Below are 25,620 nucleotides of genomic sequence, written 5' to 3'. Positions count from 1 at the left end.
CTCCTTTCTAAAACAAAAGGATACTAAGGAAAAACACAGTTAACAATTCTTTATTTTACTTTTTGAGTCAATGTTTTTAGAAACTCAGTGGACCTCAAGAATTATAGTGTATTGGAACAAAAGCAAATTGTTTTTCTTCTCTTCAAAAACATTTTACAGCTGGAATCAGCAGAACATCAGCCACTCAGCACTATCCCAACTTTATAAGCATGACTCCTTTAAAGATTAACTGTTGCTTCCAGCTAAACTTCAAAAACAAGTGAAGGGAGAAAAAAACCCAAACCGCTATAATATTTAGGACTAATCCTAACATGTTTACAATGTTTGTGAACAAAGTAAAAGAGAACTAGATATTAAAAAACTCAGATTTCCAAATTTAAATAAAGGTATAACCCAAAAGAAGCACACTAAACGAAGATTCTTCCACTACTAATTTAAAAAGCACATGAGACTGATACAATTTAGATGGCACCATTCCAGAATCTGGGTCCTAACGGAGAGTTGAGCCGAACTCGTTTTGAAAAACAAAGAATTTAACTACTCTCTGTTAACACTCTGACTTATTTTTCTTGGTAAGGATAAACTCAAAAGATTTCAGATCCTTTCGGGGGGAAAAAACACACAACCTGATGTCTGCATTTATGGTCAACTGACTTTTAACAAGGGTACCAAGACAAGTGAATGGGGGAAAGAGTAGTCTTTTCAACAAATGATGATGGGTCAACTGGATATCCACATGTAAAATAATTAAACTGAACCCTGACTTCACACAGCATACAAAAATTAACTCTAAATGAGTCAGAGGCTTAAGAACATATATGCATAACCCACAGACACTAACAACAGTTAGTGTCAGAGGGAAGGGGAGGTGGGCAGAGACGGGGGGTGGGAGGGTGAGGGAGTCTTGGGGGGGGCATCTGTAATAGTGTCAACAACAAAAATAGTTTAAAAAACGAAAAAGCGAAAAGTATTAAGCTCTTGTAACAAAATACGGTGGTGAATCTTCATAACCTTAGGTTAGGCAATGCTTTCTTAGATATGACTCTAAAAATAACAAGCAATTTTCAAAAATAGATAAATAGGACTTCATCAAAACTAAAACTTTTGTGCCTCAAGGGACACCACCAAGAAAAAGACAACTTAGAGAATTCGAGTTTTGCAAAACATGTACCTGACAACTGACTGTATCTAGAATATACAGAAAACTATTACAATAAGGAAAATACAAGTCAATATAAAACTTGACAAAGCAGGTATACGACGGAGAACAAGCCGTGAGAAGATGCCAACATCATGAGCCATGAGGGAAATGCAAATTAAAACTACAATCAGATACCACTTCACGAGACTAATAGGATGGCTATAAACTGGAACCTTCAGACACTGCTGGCGGTTATGTAAAATGGTGCAATCACTCTACCTGCAGCTCTTCAAATAGAGCAGGAGAGAATTACCATATGACCCAGCAATCTGACTCCTTGGCACATACCCAAGAGAAATAAAAATACATGTCCACACAAATACTTATACCCAAAAGAAATGAAAATGTATTTCCCCATAAAAACCTTTCATTCAAGAAAGCATTATTCATAATCCCCCCAAAATGGAAACAAACTAAATGTCCATCAATTGATACATAGATAAAATGTGTTATTATACATACTATTATTCAGCAATAGAAAGAAACGAAGAATAACATTCCACTGTCTGAACACACCAGTTTATTAACCCACTCACCCTCTGAAGGACAACTTGGTGGCTCCTACATTTTGGCAATTTGAATAAAGCCACTATAAACACCATGTGCAGGTTTTTTAAGTGGACGTAAGTTTTCAGCTCCTTTGTGTAAATACCACGGAGTGCAACAGCTGGATGGTTATGGTAAGAGTATGTCTAGTTTTGTGAGCAACTGCCCAGCTGTCCTTCAGAGTGGCTGTGCCACTTTGCATTCCCACCAGCAATGTATGAGCTTTCCTGTTGCTCTGCATTTTTGCCAGCATTTGGTGCTGTCGGTATTCTGCATTTTGGCTTGTCTAATGGTATCTCATTGTTGTTTTCACTGTAACTTCACTGATGACCTACGATGTGGAGCATCTTTCCATATGCTTGCTTGCCATGTTGTTGAGTATCTTCTTTGCTGAGGTGTCTGTTAAGGTCTTTGGCCCATAGTTTTAATCAGGTTGTGCCTTTGGTATTGTATCTAAAGTCATCACCATACCTAAGGTCATCTAGGTTTCCTCTTGTTATAGTCTACACATTTTATACGTCTGTGTACTGCACTTAGGTCTGTGATTAAGTTGAGTTAATTTTTGCGAAGGATGTATGGACTATATCTAGATTCCATTTTTAGTACACGAATGTCCACTTGTTCAAGCACCTTCTGCTGAAGATACCTTTGCTCCCTTGTGCTCATCTGTGAAAGATCTATTTCAGTGCTCTGTATTCTGTTCCACTGATTCATCTATTATTCTGCCAATGTCAATGCCAAAAGCAAGCCCTAAGACAAACTTTTGGCACTGTACATTTTATGGGTTGGATAAATGTATAATGACATATACCCATCACTGTAATATGACAGAGTATTTTCACCACCCTAAAAATCCTCTGTGCCCACTTATCATCTCTGCCCTTCCCATTCCCCCAGCAACCACTGATCTTTTAACTATCGCCATAGTTTTGGAGATGTATTTCCTATAATGTCATATAGGTAGAATCATATAGTATGTAGCCTTCTCAGGTGGACTTCATTTAGTAATGTGCATTCAAGATCCCTCCATGTTGCTACCTGTCTTAAGACTACGGTATCAAGACAGTGTGACACTGACAAAAGAAGAGAGAGACGGATCAGTGGAACAGAATAGATGCATTTCTCAGAATATATCCCCATGCTAAGTGGCATACGGCTATACTTGGAATCATACAATATTACAGCTTGTGTTGTTTTGAAGACTTTTCTTCTAGTTATATACTCATTATAGAAAAATTTGGAAATAAATAATCACTGTTATTCCAAATAACAAATAGAGTTAAATTGCTCAATTTAGTAAACTAATCATTACCAACTAACACTGATTTTAAAAATGAGCTAAAAAATGTCAAAACATTTTGGACATCATAAAATATTTTCTATTTTCTTCAATGGGAAAAATACTGTCTGCTGTACATAATGCAAACGCCTTGACTCGTTAGAGGAAGCATTAATGGCTGAGCTGATCATGCCATTTCAACCTGCTGCTTGCAGACGTACACACAATCTGAACTAAAGTCATTTTAATTTTAATTTAAAACATATTTGTTATAGGATACATAAAATATTAACAGAAATAAAAATTAATAAACATGAAAATGTATCCATCATTCTAACACTTCAACAGATCAAATCCGTTTCAGTTTCTAGCGCACATCACCGTTCTTTGGCCTTATGCGATACTCAGACTTTCCCTGACAGTATGAGTAGAAGTATGTGTTCAGCTTGTCTTAACATTATCTCATAAGCATTTTACACATTGCCATAAAGTCTTCATAAGTATCGTGACAATAAATTAATCGTATATGTTAAAAAAAGAAAAAGAAACGACACGAGTTGAACAGTACTGACATTCAAGGCTAAATGGGTGGGAATAAAGTTCAGGGAATAAGAAAGTCCTAAGCTGGTTCACTGCACAAATTCGCCGCGTGTCCACCGTATCGGGCACCAGGCTGTGAAACACCGGGCCGCCTAGGCCACTGCATGTACGAGGGGAACCAAAAGAGGAGGGAGAGACTCGACTTTTAACTTGAACTGGACTTAGTTCTCACATTAACGTCCTATACTCTTCTTTAAAAATTTGCCAATTTGCTTCTAAACAACAACAACAAAAGCTCCTCTTTCCAAAATTAAAAATAATTGTGCCGTTTAAAGATCCTTTAAATTCATTCCTTACATTGCTAATTCATCATTAACATAAATGAAGAACACATACTAATACTAAGAAGTAACATCAGGACTATAGGAATAAATGCTCCTCCCCCAACTAAAAACGGGGCCAATGGGAAGAGTTACTTACTCACTGTATAATCCTCCGGTCTCTCTGGAGACCTCCTATCTACTTTTCAATTTGCGCACACTGGAAATGACTGCTAATGACATCTATCAGTCCTTGTCTTTTGTTTTCTTAGTACATGGGTTTTAGATTTCCACATCAGACAGCTGCTCAAGGCCACCTTTTCTGTACAGCCAAAGACAAAGGTGTCTCCTTTCTCATCACACTGGCTTCGTTCCCTTCCCAGTTCCCTATCTGCTCTCTTTACCTGATCCTTCTACCCTCTGGCACAAATTCCCAAGATGCTTTCTCTGATGGACACAGCTGTCTCTACTAATTTTACAGTCCCGATTCATACATAACTAAGGTGCTCACAATTGTGTTACACAAGAGCTTTTCAAAGTATTTTAGAAATTAAATGCTTGCACAATGAAAACAATATCCTCATAGACCAATGGAATAGAATTGAGACTCCAGAAACAAACTTACATTTATATGGGAAACTAGTTTTCAACAAATTAGCCAAACGCATACAATGGAGAAAAGCAGGCCTTTTCAAAAAATGGCACTGGGAAAATTGGAAAGCCACAGGCAAATGAATGAAACTAGACTGGTATCTGTCACCATATACAAAAATTAACTCAAAATAGATCAAAGACCTAAATATCAGATCTGAAACAATAAAATATATAGAAAAAAACATAGGTACTAAATTTATGGATCTTGGTCTCAAAGAGGAACTTTATAAATTTGATCCCCAAAGGCAAGGGAAGTAAAAGCAAAAATAAATAAGCAGGACTACATCAAACTAGAAAGCTTCTGTACAGCAAAGGAAACCACCAACCAAACAAAAAGACAACCAACCAAATAAGAGAAGATATTTGCAAATAACACTCAAATAAGGGACTAATATCCAAAATATGTAAACAACTCATACAACTCAACAACAACAAATCAAGCACTCCAATTAAAAAATGGGCACAGGACCTGAACAGACACTTTTCCAAAAACATATAAATGCCAAAAGACATATGAAAAGATGCTCAACTTCACTAGTTACATGGGAAATGCAAATGAAAACCACAGTGAGATACCTATGGCCTCACACCTGTCAGAACAGCTATTATCAAAAAGTCAAAGTACACGTTGCCTAGGATATGAAGAAAAGGGAACTCTCATACACTGTTAAAAGGATTGTAAATTGGCTTAGCTACTATGAAAAACAGTATGGTAGTTCCTCAAAAAATTTAAAATAGAACTACCAGAAGACCTAGCAATTCTACTTCTGGGCATTTATTCAAAGAAAACAAAAACACGAACTTGAAAAGCTATACGCACCCTTATGTTCACTGCAGCACTATTTACCATCACCAAGATATGGAAGCAACCTAGGTGGCCATCGATAGAAAAATGGATAGAGACTATATGATGCACACACAATGGAATAGTACTTAGCCATTAAAAAGAATAAAATTTTATGATCTGTGACAATATGGATATTATGCTAAATGAAATAAGTCAGACGAGAAAGACAAATACCATATAACTTCATTTATATGTAGAATCTAAAAAAAAATACACACACACACAGGAAATATAGACTCTAAGAATAAAGTTAAAATGGAGTCACAACAGAGATGTCTGATTTTGCAGAAGCCAAGACACACAAATCTCTGACTAACAATGAACAGCAGATTATTGATAAGATGTAAAGACAAATGCTCAGGAATACCTGGCATCTGAATCTGGCTGAAATGTTCATATTCTGTTCTGATTCACTCCTCTGTAACCCACATATTTGAAAGAAATGGCTACATTCACACATGGTTCCTTAGGCCTATTTCTCTCATTGTTTTAATTATAATGATGAGCAATACAAACAGAATGTAATATATTAGTGCATAAGACCTGTATAAAAAAAATTAAAAACTAAAACAGGTCATAGAATAGACAAAGCTCCCATGTCATGTATATACTACATTTGTGAATAAAGATGTTAACAAATATATGCTCCCCGACATTTTTAAATTTATCATATAACAATAGAAGATCCTATCTAATTATCTACATTTAATAATTATTAAAGCTTCACTAAATTTCTGATCAGCATAAAATAACTGACTGATAACTGGGCTAATGTACTCATTTGTTCAAGAAATATTTAATAAAATCCTACATTGTGCCAGCCAACGGCCTGGAGATACTAATGTAAATTTGTGAATGGTGTACATTAGGCTTTGTGATAAAAAAAAAAAAAAAAATCTCAATAACTATGATCTCCATTATTATCTGTGTAGATCTCTGAGAGAAATGAGTACAAGCTCAAGGAGATAGGCTCTCATATTTTTCTTCATAGTTTACAAAATGATAAACTATGTATTATAGTGAGTTATTATATTATGTTATATGTAATATAAAAATAGTATGTAATCTATGCCCTTACAGGTAGACTATAATGTATTAATTATATCAAGAACATGAACTCTTACAGAAAGGAACACTGTCTGCTATCCAGTGATGAATACTGATGAATACTGTGTAGAGCTGCACTTTTTCAGGAGATGTAGGACCATGACTGGGATTGCCTGGTCATAACAAAATTGAGATCTGTTCCAACAGAACCGAGTCTGAGCGCATACATATCAGACTCTGGAAAAATAGCTATAGCTTCAATGGTGAAATGTAGAAGTTAAAACATTAAAAAATGAGAGTGAAGACTACTGCTTTTTCTAGACTATAGTAGAAAAAAAATTCTAATCAATTCCTGCTGGAGTTTCCATCCTTCTGGCTTGCCCTACAAATCTTAGACTGGTCCATTACCTAAAAAAAATCCCTCTCCCTTTCCCTCTCCCTCTCTACGTGTGTGTGAGTGTGTGTGCATGTGTGTGTTTAGGTCCATATTCTATGCTTATTTCTGCACTTCTAGGCAGCAGTAGAAGTCGTAGGAGGTGGGGAAAGGAGGAGGGAGAGAGACAGATACACATTTCACCCAGATTCAAATCCCTCACATACAATAATACAGTTACCTCAAGCATGTTATGACAATTAATTAAACAACTGCTTTGAAAGTACAACATAGCTACAGGGACCTAAATTAATCACAGCTACTCAAGGAGAGCTACGGAGGCAATACAGTACAAGGCTTGCTTAGAAATATGAGGAAAAAGTGTTGTGGGTTGAAAATACATACTATAAAATTATAGTGCTAAATAAGACCTCAACAGAAACACAGGAATCTACCAAAAATAGAATGCCATGAAATACTGATGTTATGATTACAATTAGCTTGCTGATTCTATCAAGTAAATAGTATAAACTCAAACGCATATAATAGAAAATACATCAAGTTGGTACGTACTTGTGACAAAAAATTTTTTTGTGAAAGTACAGCTATCAAAGGCAGCGATTTTCTCCTGTAAGACTACGACGAGGATCCTAAAATTAGAGAGAAACATAAAAGAAAATGTGACCGTGACAATGTATGAACTGAATCATAAATAAGTTAAATCATCTAGATTTAAACAAGTATCTATCCTTACAACTTAAAAAAAAAATCAAGCATTTCTTATATGTTTACACTAGAAACATCTGCCTCATAAAATGTAAAAATATAACCATAAAATCCTTAATAATCAAGAGAGACATTAGAGGAAAAAGAGTGACAGAGAGTAACCTACATCTCAAAAAAATGTTTCCCTCTGAACAAAACTTTATCTTCACTCATTATAAATCAAATCAATCTATCTTCATTACGAATGTATGAGATCAATAAATTGCTTGCTATTTACTAAAAGTGTTTTTCCACTTCTGGCTCAAAGTCCTGGGACTGAACATAAAATGGATTTATGTAACTTGTCACTTAGAATTATTGCTGAATTTCCCAACACAGGAGCAAAAAAGACAGAAAGAAAACTCAGACAACTATTATTCAGCATAAATGAGTCATTTGATTGACTCAATAGATTAAAATTTAATCAGACTCTATATGAACTATATTTCTCCCAGAGCCCAAGATTTACAAATAATTAGGCAAATAATTTAGTTATAACTTTTTTAAAACTGACATTCCTATAATATATCCCAAATAAAGTTATCTTATAAACTGCACTTTAGAGCTGCTCCTTGCAAGACATCGACATAACAGGCAAATTTCAAAGTTATTTTTAAAAATCAAATAAAGGTTACAATTACTGTTAAATATTTAACATACTCAGATATATGCTTTGCCTTGATGAATGCTAAAAGGAAAAATACATTTCATCTCATAAACCAGTAAACACAGAAGCACATAGGTTATATATACTAGAAAGCCAGGTGATACAAATAAAATCATTCCTCAGCGCCTTTGTACGTTTGCTCAGATACTTTCTATTCTTTTCCATTTCATTTTCTAAATGCTGGTTCTGATTCGCTAAACTTAACTCAAAATTCACTAATGGGTCAAGACTAGAAATTGTACAACGTTCGTTAAGAAATCTTAAGAGTTACTCCATTTAGCAGAATTCAGAGGTGTTTTTGCAACTTTCTCTTTTTAAATGAACTGAAGGCAGGCAGTGACACCGGGGGAGCTCTCCACGCCCGGCAGGTATGTTACCTTACGGAGAACACGGGGAAGGCTTACCGCTTGCTGCAGTGCAGGTCGTAAATGGGAGTTTTAAACTGGATGGACTTGGCCGTCTCCCCGGTGCGAAGCGAATAGAGGTCCACGCAACAGTAGGGTGGGCTGGTGCTGGAAAGACAAATGTCATTGGTTTTCCAAAGGCTGGAGGGCCAGCAGACCTGTGTTGTCTCGTTAAAATAACCTTAAAGCCTGTACTAATATAAGCAAACCGATGCGAGCTTTTGAAAACAGATCATAATATACCCCAATCACCTCATTGCAGGAATGTAAAACTGGGGAAAGAAAACCAGTAGGGGGAAAAGAAAAGCAACAACAGTGCGACGCATTCACTTAGTACTTCAGAAAAGAAAAATCCTAAGGTTATCTCAGTAAATGCAGAAAAGCACTTGACAAAATTAAAAGCCTAATCATTAAAATCTGATAAATAACCTGAAAACTAACAAACAAAAGCTAGCAATCACATATAATGGTAAAATACTGAAAACTTCCACCCTAAAGTCAGGATCTAGGCAAGGATGCTCATTATTGCCACTTGCACTAAACACAGTTTAAAAGGTCCTGTACATAAGGCACAAAAAGAAATTACTACAAGGAAGAAACAAAGCTGCCATTATTTGCTGATGACTTGATTGTCTAAGTATAAAACCCAATAATAGCTGAAATCTGTAAGTAGAACTATATATTCAGACAATCCCACAAAAAAGACAAACCATTAGAATTAGAAATAATATATGAATTTACCAAGGTCACTAGATACAGTAGCACCTGTATTTTTATAAATTAAGGACAATTATAAAATGAAATTTTAAAACAATATCATATACTGAATATATTTTAAAAAACAAATTATCCACATAACTACAGAGATGAACCTCAAAAATATTATGCAGTTAAAAAAAAAAGTCCAGACATAAAAGTATGAGCCCCTTCCAGTGCAAAGCTAGAAGGGCAAAGCTGTAACAGGAAGCCTATCAGTGGCTGCCAGGGCCCAGGGAAGGAGGGAAACTATAGAGTATGAAGTGGCATGGGAATATTTTTGGGGTGATGAAAATATTGTTGTGTCTTGATTATGTTGGATACTTACATGACTGTATACAACTGGCAAAACTGGGGGGGGGGGGGGGGTGTCTAGTAAAACCTCAACTTCAATCTCTAAAATTACCACAAGGCAAAAATTCTTTTCTTAATGTTCCCAACTAATTAAACCACCCCTCTGCTGAGAAGCAATGAGTTAATAATGAATGAAATTTAACATTTTGCCAGGCCAGCTGGGAAGTGAAACACAGCTTGTCACCTTCAATTAGCAGCTCATTACGGCTACTGGTACACTAGAAACTTGAATTCTGATCATTTCACTGGCATCCATACAATGTCACAACTGAGATTCTTCCTGCAGAAAGCCTTCAATGGAAGTAGACAAAACAAATGCAATGAAGGCTGTTCAGAGTTGACTGAACAAATCTTGATAGAACTAAAAACTCTATCTGTGGAAAAACCCTCTTATTCAATGCCTAATAGAAAAAGGTAATTCTTTCAAATAAGAGTTTTCAGAAAGTCACACATTCATAAAGGAGTCACGCTATCTGCCAATAACACAATTGTGTACACGCCTGACATATCCTTTTGTTCTCTACTTTCTCTCTTTTTAAAAGCCTTGACCATTTCCCTGGGACACAGCAAGACCATCTTAATTTTCCCCATGGGCAGGCTGCTGAGGAAGCTCTCGGTGACATCAGCAGTGTGCGAGCCCCAGAACAGGAAGGACGCGTGTTCCACTAAAACACACAGGCATGACATAAGCTTTTACTTTGTATGCTAGTACACCCTCCACAGTGCCACCAGAAAACAAGACAACTGAAATTACGTATCAGAGGAGCAGAGTGGGAAAAATGAAGAAAAATTAAAACAGCTTATGATCAACAATTCAATTTAACCAACTTATAGATGACTCCACCCAACAAAAGCAGAATTTACTTTCCTCTGAAGTGCTCACAATTAAGAATTATAAGCCTGGGGACCTGTGGTCTATTCCATTACCTCACACTCAAAAGTTACAAACTTCAAAAATCTATCTATCTTGTTCAAAGTCTCACTAAGTGATACACTTCTGATCATTTATTCCTGTTTCAGAATCTATCAATGATGCCCCACAGCCATAGAATCAAGTTTGACCTTTTATCTAGGCAAATAAAGCCCCACGTAATATGGACCCAATTTTTTAAATATTTAGTTTACATTTCCTTCTTTCATACACCTCGCCCTCCATCCAGTCCATATTCCATTGGTGGTTTTTGTGCTCAAGGTCTCTGTTCCATCCCCACCTCCACACCTCTAATCTTCAGGATGACTGCAACGACGCCCTCCCAGCTCCAAGCGCTGCTGCTTCTTTTGAAACCTCGCAATACTCCTGCCCATAGGCTCCCTTAAAGGATCCGCCAGCCACCAGCGACTTCACAGGAGGTCCCACCCACCACCCCAAGGCGAGTGGGCAACCTAAGGGGCCAGGCTCTTTCCCACACCCTCCCTGTTAGTCAGGCCAGAGGCGGCACTGGGACCTGTGGTGAAAGTGGTGGGATATAGATGTGCCTATCACTCGCTTCTGTTAGAGTCGTACTGATCAGAGAACTGGTTCCAAAGTAGAAAAGCAGACACTGAAAAATCTAAGCCATTGGCAGTTGTTTTATGTTTTATAATTATTTTTAAATAAAGGAATACTAAACCATACGTAAAGAATGTACCCACCTACGGTGAACACCTTGGTGAATTTTCATAAGGTAGACAGACAGACAGACATATGTAGCTCCACCCAGATAGGGAAAAACACTCCCAGTGCCTCAGAAATGCTCCTCATCCCCCTTCAGTTCACTAGTCCCCACCCTCCCTGAAGTCACCACTAGAGACTCCTCGGTGGCCTGACTAAGGGAGCGGCCAGGTGGGGGAAGCCTCCACGTCAAGGAAGCACAGGAGGCCTCCAGCAAGGAGCCAGCAGGACACCAGGGCCCTCAGTCCTGAACCCGCAAAGAAATGAACCGAAGGCTGGAAGTGGATTCGCTCCCAGTCAAGCCTACAGACAGAACCCAATTAGGCCGACACCCTGACAGCAGCCTTGTAAGGCCCTAAGCTCGGGACCGGGTAGCTGCGCCTGGACTGACGAGCTGCAGAAACTGTGAGATGCTGTCTGTTGTCTTAAGGCATAAGGTCCGTCCTAATTTATCTATTCCCAAGAGGAATGGATAATCAATACATATCTTGTCCCTCTTCGCACACAATGACCTTTAGATTCAAGTGCAAGTCCAAAGACCAGACCGAATTTCCAAATTTTTTAATTGAAATTATAAAAGTTTGTCCTTCTGCCATTGTACTACTTCAAAGTATCAGGTAGAAAATTAAATTTCAGCACTGTAACTGAAGTTATGATTTACTGTTTATATTTTAATCTATCAAATTAATTTCTTTCCATAAAGTAGTATATGGACAATTATGTTAAACTAATACACCTTTAAATAATTTTTTTTAATGTTACCAATATAAACTATTCTGAAACAAACCTGAGTGGGTGTCTATTTTTCTGGTTCTTCTGGAACACACTAACATTGCTAGTATCTGACTTACTTTCATTAAAGCAGTAGAGACAGTTTACAAAATAATAAAACTGGAAAATTACTGAACATTAAGCACTTTAAATCAAAAAAGTTATTTTAATCTTAATAACTTATATCAGTAATTTATTCTTAATGAATTGAGGTTACACAGTTTAAAAGTTTGACCAAATGTATATAACCACATCATTTGGTTGAGTGATCATCAGAATTCTCAATCCATTACTTCAGAATTGTTTTATATACAAATAACACTATTCATGTTATAAACACGGGGAAATATTCTGACAGTCTGTTTCAGATCTAACAATTACTATTTAAGGAAAGAGTCAACAATACAGTGAGGTCGAGCCAAATGAACCACAAACGGGACTATGAATTGGAATAGAAATTAAGGTTTTTAGGTATGTACAGTTATGTATTGCTGTTGAAGGACACCTTTTCATGTTAGAATTAATAATTCCTTTTCTATGTCAAAAACTAGGTTATTAGCATCTAGAAAATGATGAATGGCCTGGGTATCCTGAGCCTTTTGTAAAGGGTTAGTATGACGCTGAGTGCTTCAGCAGTTTTTTTAATGCATAAAGAAATGATGATGGGCCTTACGCTTTACCTTTGAAATTTAAACACTGCCTAAAAATGGCATATTAGCTCATCTTTTATGCTTTGTGGGGGGAAAAAATTACAAAGAATACAATATTAAACTCCTACACTCAAATTTATAAATATCAAGAATATTAAAATTTTGACTCCCAGTCTACTTCCAATTTTTACCCTAATATGCTATTTGCTTTATATTCATGTATTTTATTAGAATCATAGCCATTTCTTACCTTGGACAATGTTTTCAAAATAATTTTTTGGTAATGCAATACAATGAGCATCACATTAAAGCAATGTGAAATATGGCTTTTATGATTTGAAAATCCTAAACATTAATACCATTTTCCTTTACAAAGACTTTTATTATTTTTCTTCATGATATTTAACAGATTGAACCAAAATTAGGAAAAGCGGAACAAAGTATTTGAGAAAGTGACATTTTCCAAGAATGTGCATGTATAAGTGAAACACAAAATAGCAAAGACATTTTAAATCTACCACAAATTGCAAGAAGCATGGAAACACTTATTTTTAAATGGGAAAAAGCTGTACAACCTTCAACATGTGTTACTGAATCTAATCCTTTAAATATAAGAGGAAAATTTTTGATAGAATTACATTATTTGTATTCTGATGCAGCTTCTAAACAACAAAAGCCCCTTGGTTGCGTTTTTCATTAAGTAATTAAAGAGAAAAGGCGAAGAAAATGGAAACTTAACCATATTAAAAGCTAAATTTGTGATTAGCCTAGTTAATAACAACATTTTTCTTCTGCAAAGCCCTGAATAAACACCAGGTAATTAAACCTTCCAACAAGCCCACAAGTTGAGAGAGCGGCAGCAGTGAGGCAGGAAGGAGCAACACGCCCACAAAAAATCAGGAGGTAATCTCAGAACCGGGGTGGAATCAGATGCTCTTCAGTGGGTATCCGCATCTCACATACAGCAGGACAGGAAGCCAAAGGCATACTACAGTAGGCTTTTTAAAATAAGTTTATATTATTTGCAATGAAATACTAAGATGAGTTAGAAATACTCTACCTTTAAGGAGAATTCAAAATAACTAGCTGTTTTTCAAAAAAGGGATAGAACACCAAGTTAGAATACAAGGAAATATGTTTAATGTGTCACAGTGAAAAAAAAAGGCAATGAAAATTCAAACTATGAAAGATGTTACAGGAGACAAGAAAAGTCTGCAGTTTACTTCATATATCCATGTATGAATAATATAAACATATATATAATTTATATATATTTATGATATTATTTTCCACTATGCCTACACAATCTTTGTCCACTAAAAACCATACATAAATAGAGCACTTAAAATTTTATTAGGGCCCGGCCGGGCATGGCTCGGAGGTTGAGCATCAACCTAGGATCCAGGAGATCAAGGTTTGATTCCCGGTCAGGGCACATGCCTGGGTTGCGGGCTCAATCCCCAGTGGGGGGCGAAGAGTAGGAGGCAGCAGATCAATGACTCTCTCTCTTCATTGATGTTTCTCTCTCTCCTCTTTCTCTCCCTATCCCTTCCTCTCTCTGAAATCAATAAAGACATATCAAAAAAAAAAATTTATTAGGAAAATTTTTCAAAAACGTTATTGTATAGCAGAGATCCGCAAACTATGTCCCAAAGCCAAGCCCCACTGCTAGTTTCACTGGGCCATAGCCACACCCACTTGTTTTTTATTTTCTAAGGCTGACTTCAGTAGTTGCCACAGAAACCATATGGTCAGCTAAGTTTAAAATATTTCATATATGGCAAACAAAACTTCACTGATCCCTGATCTATAGTGTTGTATGCTTTACACTGTCTTTCTCAGGGTCTTATAGTATTTGCTTCAGTTGTTGTGGGGGAAATGAGGTGAGCCTGAGTTCCTGAGACACAGGAACTCAACAGTAATATATCTTGGGATTAACTATTCTGATTTTTTACGTTTCCGCCATTGCATTACTTTGCCTCTCCTGTTTGGGAACTATGCATATGTTCTAATTTTCTTCCCATTCTGCTCAAGCTCCCATTTTCTATCTGTTCTCCCTTCAGTGCCTTCCAACTTCTTCACCAATTCTGTGATGCACCTGTGGGATCTCTTCCATCTATTTCCTCCCATAGGCGTTCTCTCTCCTACCACATCTCCCCTCCTTCCCTGAGTGCCTATATCTGTTTTGTGCTCTTCCGTCATAGAGAAAACTGATTTATTAAATTACAAAAATATTGTGAAATATTTGTTTACGATTATTAAATGCTTCATAGCAACAGTGTTCTACTGACTGTTCTTCATGTACCAATAACATCTCATTGAGTTAGGTTTTCCGTTTTCCCATTTCATGTATGTTTTCAAAGATAAAGTTGTTCATAATATTGCTTATTATGCTCTAATGACTATAAGATCTGTAGTAATGTACCTCCATTCATTTTTTTTTTAATGTTTTTATTGATTTCAGAGAGAGGAGGAAGGGAGAGGGAGAAAGAGATAGAAACATGGATGATGAGAGTTATTGATGGGCTGCCTCCTGCATACCCCCTACTGGGGATCGAGCCCGCAACCCGGGCATGTGCCCTGACCGGGAATCGAACCGTGATCTCGTGGATCCCAGGTCGATGCTCAACCGCTGAGCCACGCCCAGCTGGGCGATTCATTCTTGATATTGGTATCATTTGTGTCTCACTAAAGGGTTACCACTTTTATTAATGTTTTCAAAGAACTAGCTTTTGGCTTAACTGATTTTTTTCTGTTTTCTTTCATTGACTTCCATTTATTATTTTCTTCCTCTCCTTACTTATTTGAGGTAAACTTTCTCATCTTTTTTAGATCCTCAAGGTGAACAGTTTTAGATCTTTCTCTTTTCAAATGAGAGCATTTAGTGCTATAACTATCTCTCTGTCCCCTTTTTTGGTTACACCCCAAATTTCTGATATGCTAGGTTTTTTTTTAACCATTCCATTTTCCTGTGAGTTCTGCTTGACCCATAGTTTAATGTCCAAACATTGTACAAATGTTCCAGAGATGTTCGTTATTGATTTCTAATTTAATTACATTATGCTTACAAAACATACTCTATTGTTGAACCTTGCTTTGTCACCCAGCATATGATCAGTCTTGGTGGATTATGCACTTAAAAGTGTGTGTCTGTAATGCTCTATAAATATCAGTTGAGTCAAACTGATATTATAGTTATGTCTTCCATATTCTGGCTGGTATCCCGTCTACTTGTTCCATCTGTTATTAAAAGAAGAATGTTATCCTCCAACTTTAATTGTTGATTTCTCTATTTCCCTTTCAGCTATAATAATGCTCCACGTACTGGGAAAATTCATGTATTTTGAAACATGTACCTGAATAGTCTTTTTAAAAGATTGAGCATACTCGAAAAAGAACTTATGTTTGCCAGTCTTCTCCCCTGCAGAAATGTTAGATGATCAGATCGGTTACACATAAGCAGGTATTCCTTTCTAATAGAGGCGTTAAGTAATGCTAGAGTCAGAGGAGAAAGAATGTAAGGTAATTCCACATAGACTGGATTAAAGTTCTAGTGAAGCAGAAGGTTTAGTAATCTGCTGAAAATAAAAGGGCTTAAACAAAGTTACGAATGTTTGGCAAAGCTAGTTTGCCATCTTTTGTAACATCTATGAAATACATATACCTACTAATATGAGTTTCACAATCAAAATCTAATACAGTAGTTCAATTTTTCTGACAACTGCAAAGAAAGGTAAAATCTCCACTAGATAAAAGGGAAACAAGGTTAACATGCAATCATTTGAAAATGGAGCAAAATCTCCCAAGTCTCCCAGAAATTATCAAATCTCATTTCCCAATAACACAAAGTACAAGTTTGTCAGCTTGTCAAATATCTCTCCTAAATTAAAAATCCAGGGATCTGCCACTCCCCTGTCCCAAATAAATAAATCAATATCAATAAGAATTCAAACATTTTAAACCTCTCAACTGGTTTTAATTATACCAATGGGGTACAAGTGAAACATATTCTAATTACTTTTCTGCATAACCTGTTCTAACATGAGTAGTATATAACTGCGCCGACATTTTATCTCACCCTAGCCATTTTGGCTCAGTGATTAGAGCGTCAGCCCTCTGACTGAAGGTCCTGGGTTCGATTCTGGTCGAGGGCACATACCTCAGTTGCAGGCTCGATCCCCGCCCCGGTGGGGGCACGTACGGGAGGAAGGCAACCAATCGATGTGTCTCTCTCACACTGATGTTTCTCTCTCTCTCTCCCTTCTACTCTCTCTGAAAAGCAACGGGAAAAACAGCCTCAGGTAAGGATTACAAAAATAAATAAATAAAAAATAAACACAGAAGAGAGAAAAAATACGAAGATTGAAAGTGGTAGCCTTGCCTTCAATGGCATCAGGTCTCCAAAAAAATAAAAACAAAACATATCTGCCTCTATATTTATGCAGTACATATTAGAATTAGCCATAATTACAGTGTAACTATTATAGTGTATTCTTTTAAATTAATAATTCAGAATATCAAAATATCACTAGTTTATAATTTTAAAAGGTCTGAATTTAGTGGGTCTAAATTCATGTATCAGAGGGATACAGAAGTACAGAGGCAAAACAGATAAGTTAAAGTTAAAATTGTGCTTAATGATTACGAAATACATCATGAAGTTCCTCTTTTAAAAAAGTTAATTTTCAGTCATGATATTATAAAAGAACTATGAATAGTAAACAAATATATTTTTTAAATTTATGTTGTTTATGGTAGAAGCAATGACACTTCAGCAAAATCTCGCTTGGATTTTTCCCCCCTAAAAAGAAACCTAATTTATAACCGCTTATCTGTTATGATAAAGAGAGTATATATGGAAGCATTCTGCGTATCAGCAGATACCTATAACCACAGTTTAACTGAGAAACAGGGGATACTTGAAATGAGAACACTAAGGTCTGGCTTAGTTCACAAAGGAATGGTAATTACACTAACTCCTGCCAAGCAAGCACAGAGGCCAAATACACTATACTGTGTAAAAGCATATGTGTTTTTATTATTCCAGTGTTACCCTGAAACTTTATAAATGTGCATAAAGATTGAGGATAATATGAAATCAATACAAACCAACTTACACATGTCAAAGAAACCTATAGTTCATTACAGCATTTGAGACACATTGAGAAACGAGGAAAAGCTCGTCAGTAGGTTATGAAATCTACTTCTCAAAACCAAAAACACCAAAATGTACCAAGAGGGTGTTTAGAAAAGAATATGTGTAAAAATCGATTACTTCTCTTAATTCTCCTCAGTACTTAAAATGACAATAGAAAAAATCAATTCCTCTAATTTGGCTTATTAAAGTACCAAAAAAATAATTATTTGTACACCATAGAGTGTGTTTGTAAGTTGGGAGGAATATTTACATCCATACTGGCTAAGCGGTTTCACATTCTGTGACGTGATAAAGCGGCATCATGTCACTTCTTTCCCCCGTCACTAGCAGCTGAGCTGCCCACAGTCTTCCAAGCCCACAGAAGCCCCTCCTCAGGACACAGTGATAGGTCTGCGGGCTTTGGAGATTTTAAAAGGAGCTAAGAACAAAATATAGATACTATCATACACACATATTTGTTGTACAAATAATATCCATTTATATATACACATCAATTTAGCTAAATCGTGGTATCAGATGAGATTTGAAATACTCATAATAATAGGCAAAGTTATTTCATAGTGAAGTATAAATTAAATTGCAACAGCTCCAAATGCCTAAAGATATAGATATGACTAAGATATGAGTAGTTTTTCACTGTTAACAGTATTAATAAAAGACTGCTTTTCACATAGGAGTTAGAAGAAAAATGTTTTTCTTACTTGGCTGCTCTTGTAAAGGTAAGTGGAATGTGGCGGGGGGAGGGCAAAAGCTGTAAAATGCATATATTATACCCAATGTAGATAACCATAATTTTGAAACGATATACTAGAAGTGAAAATGTCTAATTGCCTTCCACTGATCAAAAATTTTTTATAAACATATGTACTGAACAAATTAAAATAAATTCTTTGTAACATCATTTTGAAACGGGGTCATTTAAAGAAGTAACCCTCATTCACAATTACAAATAAAACTACCATATGAACGGTCATCGATGCAATGCAAAAGCGTAACTACACAAAATGCAGAACACTAAGGTTGTATTAGAGCGATCTGTAACCACAGCTTAACCGCAGCAAGATGTGAATTCTGACACAACCGTGTAAGGAATTTTCGATCTCATTATGAGGAATAAAAATTCTCTCTACTGCCCAGAATCCAAAAAAACCTAATAACACACTACCTTTGCAAACTAAAGCTATTTCTGCGCAACACCTAAATAAAGACTGCCAACGTAAACGTCTACCCACGGGAAACCATTCACGTTCTTGCGTTTCAGAACAGTGCGCTCGTGTTTTTTCACGAATTCTCTCGAAGGGCCTGGGGAGGTGAGCAAAGGGCGGGCGCCGGGCCAGAGCGGGGCGCCTGGCTGACCAGGGCTGCCGTGGCCAACGGGGACCGCGCTCAGGCCTGGGAGCGCTGAAGCAGGTGGTTTTCCAAGAGTTACTCTTCTTATTCCGAAAATCTGTCCGAGCCGGGAAGTTGGTGACAGATGGAGGGAAGGACGGCGAGTGTCAGAGAAAGGCCCCTCAGCCTCCGGGGCAGCGCAGGGGGCAGCGCCCACCTCAGCCCAGGGCCAGGCCGCCAGCGCCCCCCAGCCGGCCTCGCCCGAAAGGCGCGTCAGGGCGACGGCCCGAAGCCGGCCGAGCGCTTCTTCTCACTTACCACAAACAACTCCTTTACGTTTTCAGCCTACGTTTTAAAATAAGGAAGAAACTTTAAAAAAAATGAAAACAAGCCTACCTCGGGCAAGCCTCAGTTCACTGGATCTATGTCACATTGATTTATAACAGTTATTTCTTAGGGGCTAAAAAAGCACACACAGATGCAAACAATTACTCTATTTTTGTAGGCAACAAGTGAGGTGGGTGGTAACTGAGAAATTTTTTTAAAATCCTGTCACAATATTCTGCTTTTTCTTCAGAAACCCTCCTCACACAACAAACGTCTGCCACATCAGAGAATTTCCAGGGCCCGGAGCGCCACTTTGATTCCAGACCGCTGCAGGCATTAGCAGGAGGTAATTAGGGTAAAAAGTTCAGCCACAGGCCCATGTCTCGAGTCCTGCCAGAAAGAAATTTCCTCTCTCGCCGCTCTCTACTGTACCCTCCCTCCCAACCATATTGGAAACACATTGATCTCCGCAGAGTTGGTTCCTCTTGTAATTAACGTGATGGCGTTTACAGTGTTTAATAATCTGCAGCGGCCGCAGCCGTCTGGTCTCCGCGCAGGCCGCGCTCGCATTGTTCCCGGGGCGCTGCTCCGCTTGGGGAGCGACACACGCACACACACATACACACACGCGCACACACGCACACACACGCACGCACACGCACGCACACACACATACACGCACACACACGCGACAAGCGTGCGCTGCAGCTGTTTTCACCAAGCTCGCTGGCATCAGAAACCCCGGGTTTTCCTCCTCGCTTGAGGAAGGTGCAGGGACAGACTGACCCACAGATGCGTCCGGAGTGTGGCCTCCGAAATGTTTCAAGGGAGTGAGAGGGACAAATACGAAAACAGTTTAAAGTAAAATAGAAGATGCTGCTTCACGACATACAAACTTATCATATTTGATTGTTTCCAGAGAGAGAAATATGAAGCGTTATATTTAAGTAAGTGATAAAACCGAAAGACACCACACATTTAAGCACGTATAAGTTTAAAAAACAACAATCCCCAAAGGTACACTCAAAATACCGTCCCTTGTTCTGTGTCCCATCTCCATTCCTCCCACTGGCACATTCACCCACAGCCCCCCCAGGGCTCTAATTAATATGCCAGTCATCTCACAATAACTGGCTTAACCGTCTTTGGATATTGTGTTTGAAAAACAAGATGTTAATAAAATTACTTGAATGCTAAGAAAAACCACTCCTTATAACAAGTGATTCTAACATAGGATAAAATCAGTTAATACTAAAATATACATTCAAAAAACAACAATAAAATAAAATAAAATCTTGCCTCTAGGATACTATGGCTGTGGCACTACCTTATTGAAGCCAGAGAGCTTATTTTTAAAATAGTAATCTGTTTATAAACATAAAATAATATTCAAGGCGTTCATCATTTTTTTTCAGGTTTCTTTCACAAAGTGTAAGTCCAAAAGAAGTTTTTCTTTATCTTTTCAAATTCTCTTCAAGTACTTGGACCTCTGTAACCTAAGATGACTAACAGCCTTGCACATAAAAATAAACAAGGAAATTGTGGCCCTCTGTACCACCCTGCACAAATACAAAACCCAAAATCTTTTAGCATTAAAAACAAAAACAACAATTTCCTCTACCATTTCACTTAGCATGACCTTTCCCACAAAGTGACTATCCAGGACTTCCCATTTGTCCTTCCCCCTCATGATCTGGATGGCTTCAGGAGTCCTGCCATCTTCCAGGGAAGTTTTCCTACTAGACTTGTGTCACAACATCGTGTTGTGACCACTAGAGCTGGATTTACACTTCTAGAGCATAAAGAAATGCTAATTAGGGTGTTCAATCATTGGAATACTAGGAAGAGATGCTGTAACAGTAGCTGAAATGTAGTCAGTACCCACAAATATTTCTTGAAAGAATTTAAAGCTCCTCTTAAAAGAAAAAAAAAACACATTAAAATAAAGCATTTATTTGAGACGGCAGCCTAGGTAATCTATAGCAAACATTTTAAAATCATATACACCGGCTATGATCTACTAGTAGCAAGCAAGGATTCTTTACATCTTAATGACATGTGTAGTAATTTACTGTCAATTATATTGATGTGGTCATTGATTAAAACAAATTTAAGTCTTAGTGAAAGCAAGTAACCTTTCTCAAATCCCAAATGCTTTGATTCAAGAAAATTGTCAAGTCACAAAACTAATGAGACTTAGCAAGATTTTATTCTGTCTAAATGCCATACAGCTACATCAACAAAACACTGTCCCCCCACAATTGTGAAATAACACTTGATTTGGAAACTGTCATGGATCCCAGAACGAATTACTTCAGGTCCGTCATCAATTTTGTCCTTAGCATTATCACAACACAACTGATCTCTTTTCCAGGCTTGTTCGCTGTGCACATGCTCCGTCCCACCAGGAACAGAGTAAGTCTGCCTGTATGGAACTCCACAAAGTCAGAATCTATGCAGATGTTCTCTGCCTTTGGTTTTCCTTTAATTTGCAAATCTTGTAATCTAAGCCTGAAGCTGACTGTACCAACATTTAAACCAGTATAGCAGTATCAGCCAAAAACTCAATCTGTTTTCTATTTATATGTCAAGACTGCATCCTTTTGGTGGCTGAAAAAACTGTTGTTTTGAAATGATTACACAGAGAAACTGCAAGCCCGTTAGTAGTTTTATGTGCTGGTTCTAGAGGGAAAGCTTCACTTTTGAAAGGCCTTTAGTTTAAGATGCAGAGCAGAGGAAAAGGCAACTCTGAATTCAGACGCCCACCTTTATATTTTAAACTCCATACTCAAGTCACCTTAAACTACACAACAGCAAAGTATCTCCCAAAAAGAAAGACCTCAATGATGCTCAGAGACATCACTATGAAGGAACGTGCTGCTTCTGCTCAGTGCGAGGAGGGCAGGGGGGATGCATTAAGAAGGGGCCCGAGAAGACTACTGTGTGCGACAGGTAAGCTCACTATCTTGACTGGAGTGATGGTTTCCTGGGCATATGCAAACGTCAAAATGTATCACACTGTACACTGTAGGTGAAGTTTGTCATGTTTCAATTATACCTCAATAAAAATATATAAATATAACATGAGGTTCTTTGGGGGGATATAAACTAATTACCATTTTCCAATGAAAGTAAAGGGCTCCTTTTCAACAGAGATGCTATCAGGTACAGTACTGGGCAAGGACGTGAAGCCCGACAGACCTGTTGCACAAGTAAGGGACGAGCTGGGCATGGCCACATTTCTCCAATAGTTACGCAGGATGGCTTTATACAGACTTAGGCATATATTTGTTCTTCATATGAATATGAAAAGAAGTCCTTGGTAAAGAGTGTTCCCTGGCTGCCCTTCGTATCTTTCTGAGCCAAATAACAGGAGGTGCACCTAATATGGGCCTGATGCTTTACTAAATACTCAAAAGCATTGCCTTATTTAATTCTCACAGGAGCTAAGCATAATAATTTATATCCAGGTCTGTGTGAATCCAAAATCTTTGGCCTTTCCCTTATTCTACACAATTCTATCCATGGATTCAGGATTATCAATGAATATTACAGAGTACCAACACTAGGCTAAATGCACATAGAAAGAAGATTATAGAACCTGAAATGAAAATCAGGTCCATTATCCATAAATATTGCTATAGGTAGAGTTCCTGTGAGATTTAAACATGACAAAAGTGGCCACTGAAGGCCAATTGTCATCCAGAATATCTTAGTGTCGAGATTTGTCTTGAAGGCTCACACACGATACCCTCTGGCCATCTTTCCTTATGTCAAATTTCTAGAAACTCCTGTAAAATGTCCTAACTAATAGCTCAGGAGAAATGACTCTGTAGACCTGTACATGTAACAAGAAGCTATGATGGTTTTCCACATGGAGGTAGTCAGAAAGAGTCCAAGTGCATACCTACTGCAGTCCAAGGCAAGGTCAGAGCAACACAGTTCAAGGGAGAGATCACATGAGTTACACATGTAATTTTAAATCTTCTAGTAGCCACATTAAAAAAAAAAAAAAAAAAAAAAAAAAACTAGAAAAAAGCAGGTGAAATTAATTTTTAGATATTTGACATAATATATCCACAGTATTAGCACTTCACTTGTTCAATAGTCAAATTTGCTGGAACAGTACATGAAGGCAATATCCAGCCAGCTTAATATTCAGGTGTACAGATCCTAAAGGCAAAGAGAAGAGGTACCATTCTCTCAACTCATCGCTATGATAGACTTTCAACACCTACTTTCTGATTAAAGGTTCAAAACTTAGTGTGGATTCATTCCCCCAAGGACCTCTGTTAAAATCAGGTAGAACCACAGGAAAAGAATAAGACGTGGCTCATGAAAATACACTTCTCTGCAATGTCACTACTATAGTAAAACGTCAGGAGAGATGGTCTCGGTTTAATAAAATTTGTGGCTAATTTTTGTTCTCAACAAGTGTGGAGTCAGACAGTGTAGGAAACAAACCTTTCCCAAGTGCCTTCTTCATCTATGCCTCCCCAGCATTCTCAGGGGCAAAATCTCACAAAGCTCAACATCAGATCTTGACATCTGCCGGCTGCACTTGAAGGCCTATTTTAAGCTTTAAGCTTTTCCCACTTATGATTGATATTTTAAAATACATATTAACAAAATATGCATATATTAGGATCATGTACATAATAAGATAGCACTAATATTCACTGTCAAATACAACCTACTGTAATATGTTAATAAGAGGCAAACATAAGCAAGGTGCAAATAAAAACAACACAACCCGAATATATTTTCCAATGTGTTTGAGTGTGTATATATGGTCACCGAACTCTGAATCTCCAAATATCTTTGAAAAACAATACATAACAACAGGGAAAGCAAACGAAATCACCCCTAAATCATACTGCAGCATAGCTAGAGAGAAAAAAGCCAACAACTTTATTTACGTAGGGAAGAGAGGCTTAAATATTCAAAATTGGCAGAGCCTTCTCCTGAGCTGGCCCAGAGCTGAGCAGGGATTACTTGAAAAACAAGGAGGGAGTGCAATGGTCCTAGTACTGGCAGAGCACAGATAAAATCACCCAGTATTTACTCCCAGAAGCAAGGGAGTAGGGAAATGCTAAAAATAATAATAAGTCTGAGATCACCTGGATCAAATCCCCAGAGGCAGATTATTTGAAAGTCAGGGGATGGGAACATGTGCAGGACCAGAGATACCTATCAGGGGAATCACATCAGACATGGGATGTATCCTTGGGAGTTTCGTGGTCGAGAAAAGAGCTGAGCATAAGCGTCTTATCAGAAAACCAGAGGAAGAACTGAAGAAACTGGCCCAAGGTACCATTTATTAAAGAAACCCTATACTTGACCATACCTACAGGAAAAGACACACTCCTGCTAGGAAACCAGGTAAAGCACCCAAACCTCTCCAACCACAACCCTGAGTCTCTATAAAACTGACTGTTAATGCTGCCCAGAACAATCATACTGAGTTTATTATGAACAACAAAAAAAGGAATAAAAACATTCCCACAAAACTACTGGGAAACCCGAGTTTTATCTTGATGAAAATATCCCCCCAAAATCCCACAAAATAAAAAACTTAACACAATAGCACAACGCAATTACCCAAACATGCATGCCTCACTTAGTAACTTTAATTTGTTCCTGAAAACTCTGCCACGAAATGAGAAGGCATTAAGTGGAAAATCATTTCCATTACTTTGAATGGCAAAAACTATAATGAGTTCTATCCCAATCCATATTTTCACAGAGAGTGAAAAATATGTTAACTGAATACTAAAAATAAGTTTATACGACCAACATTAATTTGAAAGTAAATATAGATTAAAGGTCACTACTAAAGTTAAGCTACTTTCAGGCAGACATTCAGCATCAGAATCGGGAATGTTCGATGAGAATGATCTTTTCCTTGACACTATGAGGAAAAAAACACCATGACATAGACATAAAAGAGGAATCTGTATGAAAAAAGTACCAGGTGGGAG

The 25,620-nt window shown here is 37.5% G+C and overlaps 1 protein-coding gene across 3 annotated transcripts in view; it reads right to left on the bottom strand.

Moving 5' to 3' along the window:
* The window catches only part of BCAS3 (BCAS3 microtubule associated cell migration factor), a 420,091-nt gene that overhangs the window by 335,959 nt on the left and 58,512 nt on the right, over nt 1–25,620 (bottom strand). For all 3 annotated transcript variants that reach the window (XM_016203603.2, XM_016203611.2, XM_087826254.1), the window contains 2 exons: nt 8,644–8,751; nt 7,381–7,457 (listed from right to left, as the gene is read on the bottom strand). In XM_016203603.2, the coding sequence (XP_016059089.1) occupies nt 7,381–7,457; nt 8,644–8,751 (185 nt within the window). The remainder of the gene's footprint in view (nt 1–7,380; nt 7,458–8,643; nt 8,752–25,620) is intronic.

The sequence above is a fragment of the Miniopterus natalensis genome, chromosome 17, assembly GCF_054644295.1.
Source record: "Miniopterus natalensis isolate mMinNat1 chromosome 17, mMinNat1.hap1, whole genome shotgun sequence".
In the NCBI taxonomy this organism is placed as follows: Eukaryota; Metazoa; Chordata; class Mammalia; order Chiroptera; family Miniopteridae; genus Miniopterus; species Miniopterus natalensis.
Note: the sequence above shows the minus strand (reverse complement) of the source record. Positions and strands in the feature narration are given on the sequence as shown.